Source organism: Mus pahari, chromosome 13, assembly GCF_900095145.1.
Source record: "Mus pahari chromosome 13, PAHARI_EIJ_v1.1, whole genome shotgun sequence".
NCBI lineage: Eukaryota > Metazoa > Chordata > Mammalia > Rodentia > Muridae > Mus > Mus pahari.
Window position 1 is genome coordinate 76,269,842 of NC_034602.1, and position 8,341 is coordinate 76,278,182.

Below are 8,341 nucleotides of genomic sequence, written 5' to 3' on the forward strand. Positions count from 1 at the left end.
TTAAGGATGTGGTTCATAAAATCAATCTTATTATTACACCTGAAAAAGTTCAAAGATAATATCTGGGGCACCTGTTAACAAGATCACCTGTTAATACCCACAGAAATGTCAATTAGACAGGACATTTAAAAACAATCAACAACTTTAAAAAATTATTATGGTGATTCAATTGCCTACTTGCTACTTTAAAAATATATTCCTTTATTTTTATTTGCATTCCTGTTCTGCCTGCATGTTTATGTAAGGGTGCCAGATCCTCTAGAACTGGAGTTCTAGATAGTTGTGAAATTGCTTATTAGTCTGTTATAGTAAAAAAATTTAAAAACTTCTATAAATTATGCAATATTTATCATACAGTAAGACTTCTTTATAATCATTAAGACCAGGGCATAATTGAAAAATCATTAAAATAACAATTATTAAAAAAATAAAAATGGGGAGACATGAAGCTACATCCTTGAGCTTTCCTTATTTACACTGATTTTGAAATTTTCCTGAAGGTGATGCATGTTCAGGTACTCAAAACCATGTATCCATTGAACAATCTATAATGCCTTTAGACAGGCCTATGAGGTTTAAACACTTTGAGACGTGGAAGCCTGATTGCCTGAAGTTATTTGGAGAAGGATATGCATTTGGCATTGCAGATATTTCCACTGAAAGATCATGGAAACCTCTCAGGCTCCTCCAGCCCTGCATCTCTTTCAATTGGCTGCTGGGTAGAGACTATCAGAGGATAGTTATTCTAGGTTCTTGCCTGTAGGCATAACAGAGTACCATTAGCTGTATCAGGGCTTCTTTCTTACCGATGAGATGGTCTCAATTTGGGAAGTCACTGTTTGGCCATTCCCTCAGTCTGTGCTCTGTCTTTGTCCCTGCACATCTTGGAGGTAGGACACATTTTCGGACAAAGGTTTTGTGGATGGGTTGCTGTCCTTATCCCTTCATTGGGAGTATTACTTGGTTACAGGAAGTGGCCACGTCAGGATCCATATCCCTGACATCTAGAAGTCTCATCTCCCCCTTAGACCCCCTAGGGGTTCCCTTTATTCCAGGTCTCTGGAAAGTTCTGAGATTGACCCCCTATTCCTGATGATTTCCCTTCTCTCTCCCTGATGTCCTTATGTCTGATCACCCTGCTCTCTATCCTGCTTACCTCCATATCCCCTCACCCTCCCATTTCCCTCCTTCCCTTGACCTCCAATACCTATTTTGTTTCCCCTTCTGAGAAAGTTTTAACCACCCACCATTGGGCCCTCATTATTTGGCTTGTTTAGATCTGCTGATTACAATGTGGTTTTCCTGTACTTTATGGCTCATAGCCACTTCTTTGTGAGTATGTTCCATGCATGTCCTTTTGGGTCTGGGTTACTCACTCAGTTTGATATTTTCTAGTTCCATCCATGTCCCTGTAAAATTTATGATGTACTTGTTTTTAATGGCTGAGTAGTATTCCATCATGCAAATAAACCACATATTTTTTTTATCCATTCTTCAGTTGAGGACATCTAGGTTGTTTCCAGTTTCTGGCTATTATGAATATAATAGCTGTGAATAGACTATGAATACAATTGAACAAATGTCCTACTGAGACAGTAGTGCATCATTTGGGTATATGGCCAGGAATGGTATAGCTGAGTAGTGAGGAAAAACTAGTCCTAATTTTTTGAGAAAATGCCAAATTATTTCACAAGTGGTTGTACAAATTTGCACTCCTACAAGAAGTGGAGGAGTGTTCTTTCTCCACAACCTTACCAACATGTACTACTGTTCCTTGAGTATTTATCTTAGCCATTCTGATGGGTATAAGGTGGATTGTCAGAGTCATCTTGATTTGCATTTCCCTGATGACTAAGAACCTTGAAATTTCTTCAGCTGTTTCTGGATATTTGAGACTCTTTTGTAGAGAATTCTCTGTTTAACTTTGTATTTTATTTTTAAAATTGGATTATTTGGTTTTTGGAGTCTAACTTCCTGAGTTCTTTATATATTTTGGGTATTAGCCCTCTGTCACATGTAGGCTGTCATTTTTGTCCTAATGATGGTGTCTTTGCCTTACAGAAAATTATCAGTTTCATGGGATTCCATTTATTAATTCTGTATGTTAGAGTCTGAGCCATTTGTGTTCTGTTCAGGAAGCTATCTTCTGTACTGATGAGTTCGAGTGTTCCCTAATTTCTTTTCTATTATATTCAGTGTATTTGGTTTCGTGCTGAGGTATTTGATCCACTTGAACTTGAGTGCTTTGTAGGGAAATAAATATGTTTCTCTTTGCATTCTTCTACATGCAGACATTCAGTTAGAAGAGTATCACTTGTTAAGATACTCTCCTTTTTCCATTGTATAGTTTTGGCGTTTTTTTTTTTTTTTTTTTTTTTTTTTTTTTTTTTTTTGTTTTTTTTTTTTTTTTTTTTTTTTTTTTTTGTCAAAAATCAAGAGTCCATAGATGTATGGGTTTTCCGTTTGGTTTTCAATTCGATTCTATTTATCCATCTGTCTGTTTCTATGCCAATACATGCAGTTTTGATTACTATTGCTCTGTAGTATAGGGATTGTAATACCTCCAAAAGTTCTTTTATTGTTCAGGAATGTTTTAACAATCTTGGTATTTTTGTTTTTCCATATAAAATGGAGAATTATATTTTAAAGATCGGTGAAGAATTTTATGAGAATTCTGATGGGGATTGCATTGAATCAGATTGCTTTGGGTAACATGGTCATGTTTACTATGTTAATCCTCACAAATCATGACCATCTATCTTCTAATATCTATCTTCTCTCTATATCATCTATCTATCTTCTAATATCTTCATTAATTTCTTTCCTCAGTGACTTGAAATTCTTGTCATAAAGGTCTTTAACTTGCTTGATTAGAGGTACATCAAGATGTTTAATATTATTTCTTGAAGTGGAAACATGGTTTCTTCGAAAAGTCAGTTGTGTCAGTAGGTATATCGCAGTAACAGCTGTGAAGGAGTGTTTTCCTGCATCTGACACAAGTGAGAATATGTTTTGGTAAAGCAAGCATGTGAAAGGACATGTGAGAAAAGATTCTTCATTAAGGACACACATGGATCTGTTTGCTTTACATTACATAGTCGAGCTCTCTCTGTTGTGACTCCATAGAGAGAAATACAACAAAAAAATTCTGGTGGTGTTCTAGTGACTTCTTGCCACTTCTGCAGACGCTGGAAAACTGGCAGAATGATGTCATGTAAAGTTTTGTTAAGACAGACTTAGGTGCTCAGGCAAGAGTCATGAGGTAAGATTCACAGAGGATGTATGATGTTTGGTGGGAGTATAAATTGGGCATACTAGACAGTGAAAAAAGATTTTCATGACTACCTTTGCAATGCTTTTTGGTCTTGCTTGTATCTTTGGTAATCTGCACTTTGTTGAGAGAGGCAAAGCAAAAACTCCTGGTGTCCCTGCTGTTAGCTATTGCTACTGCTGGCTAGGCTGAAGGCTTGCTGTTTCTGCGAGGTTATGTCACTGCTGCTGGTTCATGTTTGCTATCCCAGCCATTACTGGACTGGGCTGCTCGCATATTCCTGAAGAGTTTGTGAGGGGATCCAGCTGCAGCTGCAGACTCCTGTGAACTGAACTGCTAATTTCCTGATGACACAGGTGGGAGTTGCTCCAACAATTCCTAATCAGGTCCATTTCCCCTGTATCCTAATAATCTTTAATTTACACTACCTCTTGAAGGTGGTGGGCTAGAAGGGCATTTAAATCATTTAAAAACCCATTTTAAAAGTATGTTTTGAAATCTTTAAGCTGACAATTTCTGGCTATTGTCAAGGGCATTTTCTCTTTAAATTCTTTCTCAGAACATTTATCACTTGTATAAAAGAGGGTGGCTGCATTTGTTTGTTTGTTCTTTTGTTTGTTTTTGACTTAATTTTGTATCCAGCCATTCTACTGAAGGTGTTTATCAGCTGTAGGAGTTCTATGGTAGAACTTTTGGGGTTGCTTATGTATAATATATCATCTTTGAAAAGCGATACTTTGATTTCTTTCTTTCTGACTTGTATCCCCTTGATCTCCTTTAGTTGTCTTATTGCTCTAGCTACACCATCAAGAGCTATATTGAAGAGATGAGGAGAAAGTACACAACCTTGTCTTGTTCCCAATTTTAGGGGAATTGCTTTAAGTTTCTTTCCATTCGATTTGTTGGTGACTATTTGTATGTTGTGATTACCTTTCTTATGATTAGGTATGAACCTTGAATCCTTGACAACTCCATGATTTTCAACCATAAGGGGTGTTGGATTTTGTTAAATGCTTTCTTGTCATCTAAAGGGATGATCCTGTTTTGTTTTGTTTTTTCTTTCAGTTTGTTTATATTGTGAGTTACTTGGATGGATTTTCACATATTGAATCACTCCTGCTTCCCTAGGGTGAAACCTACTCGAATATGTTGGATGATGTCTTTGATATGTTTTTTGATTCAGTTTGTGTTTTATTTGGTGTTTTTCATCAATGTTCATAAGGAAAATTGATCTGAAATTTTCTTTATTTGTTGAATCTTTGTGTGGTTTAGGTATCAAGGTGACTCTGGTCTCATAGAGTGAGTTTGCAAAAGTTCTTTATCTTTCTAAAGTCTGGAATAGTTTGAGAAGTATTGGCATTAGCTTTTCTCTGAAAATTTGGTAGAATTCTGTGCCATACCCATCTGGCCTGGGGCTTTTTTCCATTGTTTTTGGAGATATTTAATAGCTGCTTCTATTTTCTTAGGGGTTAAATGACTATTCTGATAATTTACCTGATCTTGATTTAGCTTCCATAATTAGTATATCTCCAGGATATCATCCACTTTATTTTGATTTTCCAAATATTTTTTGGTATACACACTTTTGAAGGAAGACTTAATAATTTTTAAATTTGCTCATTTTCCATTGTTGTATCTCCCTTTTAAGTTCTGATTTTGTTAATTTAGATACTGTTTCTCTGCCATTTCATTAGTTTTGCTAAGGGTTTTTTTTTATCTTGCTAATTTTCCTAAAGAATCACCTCTTGGTTTTGTTCATCTGTTTTATCAGTTGGTTTCTTTGTTTCTAAATAATTGATTAATTCAACCCTGAGATTTATTATTTCTGGCTGTCTACTCCTCGTGCATGAGTTTACTATTTTCTAGAGCCTTCAGGTGCATTTTCAATTCATTAGTATGAGAACGCTACAATTTCTTTATGGGGCCACTTAGTGTTATGAACTTTCCTCTTAGGACTGCTTTCACAGTGTTCCATGAATTTTGTGTACGTTGTGCCTTCATTTTCATTTAATTCTTGAAAGTCTCTCATTTCCTTCTTTCTTTCTTTCTTTCTTTCTTTCTTTCTTTCTTGCTTGCTTGCTTGCTTGCTTGCTTGCTTGCTTGCTTCCTGAACCCAGTAATTATTGACTTGAGAATTGTTTAGTATCATGACTACATAGGCTTTTTCCATGGTCACTGTTTTTGATGAAGTCCAGTTTTAATCTATTGTAATCTGAAAGGTCATAAGATGTTATTTCAATCTTCTTGTATCTGTTGAGGCTTGCTTTGTGCCCAATTATATGGTCAGTTTTGGATAATGTTCTGTGAGGTGCTATGAAGAAGGTATATTCTGTTTGGGTGTGATGTTTTAATATTTAGGTCTATGCAAATAACAACCTCTGTTAGTTTTGGTATTTCTTTTTTTCTTTGTTTGTTTGTTTCAATAGCCTGTCCATTGGTGAGTGAGGGGTGTTTAAGTCTCCCACTATTAATATGTGTGGTTTAATGTGTGAATTAAGCCATAGTAATGTTTCTTCTATGAATATGAGTGCCATTCATTGCATAGTTGTTCATAATTGAAACATCATCTTGGTGGATTTTTCCTTAAGTGAGTATGAAGTATATTTTGAATTACTTTTGGTTGTAGGTCTATTTTAGTAGATATTAGAATGACTACTGCATCTTGTTTTCTGGGTCCATTTTTAAAAAAATCCTTACTAGCTCTTTATTGTGAAGTAATGTCTATCTTTGCTGAAGAAATGTGTTTATTGTACACAGCATAATGGTGGATTCGACTTATGCATTCATTCTGTTAGCCTGTGTCTTTTTACTGGGTAATTTAGCCCATTGTTGTTGAGAGATATTAATGACAAATGCTTGTTATTTTGATGTTGGTGGTAGTGTGTCTCTTCTTTTGGGATTAATGGTGTAAAATTATTTTTGCTTGTGTTTTCGTGATTGTAGTTAGCCCCCATTGGGTTGGAGTTTTCCTTCTAGTTTCCTCTGTAGGCTTGGGTTAGTGGAAAGATATAGTTTAAATTTGGTTTTGTCATGGAACCTCTTGTTTTCTCCACCTATGATGGTTGAAAGTTTTGCAAGCATATTAGTCTGGGCTGACATTTGTGGCCTCTTGGGGTCTGTAAGTCATCTGGCTATTCCCTATTATATGTTAGAGTTTCAGACGAGATATCAGGTGTAATTCTGGTAGGTCGGTGGTTATACATTACTGATAGGGAAACCCTGTTTCTGGAGTAAAAAAATGCAGGTTTCTTTGTAGTATATGTGCTTGTGTTTAAAATTCAGTTTTCTTTAGCTAAAAATATAAACATACAAATAGTATCTGGGGAGGGAAGCATATGATAATAATGTTTTCCCAGTAAACATTTTAAGTATACTAGTCGGTTCACTTTAAATGGATCTTAGTAGTTAATTTCAGTTCCAAGTGGCAAAATGTTAGTTCTATGTAAACCAAAGCAAAGGGGTCAAAATTAATGTGAGCACTATTCAATCTTTGAAGATAGACCTAAACCTATAGTTTGTGGTTGTATAGAATTTCCACAGTAGATAATCTACAGTTTTATCATTGAATTATTTTCTTATCTGCACACTCAAGTCAAATACTTNTAAAACAAAAGAAGTCATAGCGTCCTAATTGGAACAAGTAGCCACTGAGTGACATCATTGTAGGCTTAAAATGTTTACTGGGCAAACACTANCATCATATGTTTCCCTCTCCAGATACTCTTTTTATGTTTATAGTTTTAGGCAGAAGCCACCACGCCTGGCTCCANAGACCTGCTTTAATCAAGCACATCTTGTCAGTCTGCTGGAAACCCTGAACACTGGGATCTCAGGAACTACAATCGAATATTCTTTGATTTTTAAAATGCTATCAAGTACATTTTTATTTTCCACATTTTTCTACAATACAATTTTTTCAAATCAAATAGTTTGAAAATTTANAAAATGATGAGATTTTTGAGAATGTATCAGTATTCACAGATTTATATGTCTTCTTACATGGTAAAAATTTACAAAGATCTGCCTTAATTAAAATAAAATCAAGTCAGTGTTTAGAAGGTGGTTCATAAATTAGAATGAGGCTGAAAGTTCATTTATGTAATGCATTGTCAATGAGCTCTATTCATTCTTCACTTTCTTTTCTTTCTTTACAAAGAATCGGTAAATGAACAAGAGACACTTTACACTAAGGACTACAGTGGCTGCCACACAAGCAAGTAGGAATCCAATCACATCCAGAGAGTGGTACTGGTACCAGGTAAGGTTATGTCCAAGTGGTCTCAGGTGCTTGGCCCTTTTGTGGCGCATAACAAACTCAATCCAGAAGACTGCTCTGTCCAGGGGTTTCATAGGCTGGTCATGGTGAATGGTTGACAACCACATAACATTCTTTTTATAGCTATAAGAGAGAAAATCGCCATCATTTAATGGAATGAATGCACTAAAACTCCTGTTCTTATCCATTGAGCACTCCTATGACCCTCATTTTTGATAATATTGTTGATCTTTTTTTGTTGTTGTTAGCATTCTGCTCCTAGAAAAGTGGTACAAATTTTACAGAGAATCATGCAAGTGCATTTGATTCTATTGTTGAAAAGATTATCAATGAACATATAAAGGAGAAGGGTGACTTAGAGACATATATCACCAGTCCTAAATGTAAGACTGATGTAGCATAACAGGTAGGATTTATAGTGGTGGTAACTTACCCTCCTTCTGTTTATAAATCACAATAGCAAAGTTGCGTATTTTTTTCTCATTAAAACATCCTCATTTTTTAGTATGCTGTGACAGTTATTTACAATTTAGGAATCAACTTATCTTATAGAGGAATAGGAAGTGTAGGTGCTTCTTAGAGATGAGGGAGAGGCTAATACAAAAAAGGCATGAAGTATGTGAAGGTAGATGGCAGAATTTAAGTAATCTAATAAGGGAAATGGAAGAGGAGAAGTGCAAGGGGAAAAAAGAAGAGGAGGGAAAAGGAGAAAATAACAAGAACAATGTATGAAAAAATAATTATACTCTTACCCATTTATGCCTTACTTCCAATTCTATGCATAAACATACATA

The 8,341-nt window shown here is 35.4% G+C and overlaps 1 protein-coding gene across 2 annotated transcripts in view; it reads right to left on the bottom strand.

Annotated features, from left to right (window-relative positions):
- Positions 1-7,375: 7,375 nt before the first annotated feature.
- The window catches only part of LOC110330368 (UDP-glucuronosyltransferase 2B17), a 47,974-nt gene continuing 47,008 nt past the window's right edge, over positions 7,376-8,341 (bottom strand). For both annotated transcript variants that reach the window (XM_021210361.2, XM_021210360.2), the window contains exon 6: positions 7,376-7,670. In XM_021210361.2, coding sequence (XP_021066020.1) covers positions 7,391-7,670 — 280 coding nt within the window. In that variant the 3' untranslated portion in view covers positions 7,376-7,390. The remainder of the gene's footprint in view (positions 7,671-8,341) is intronic.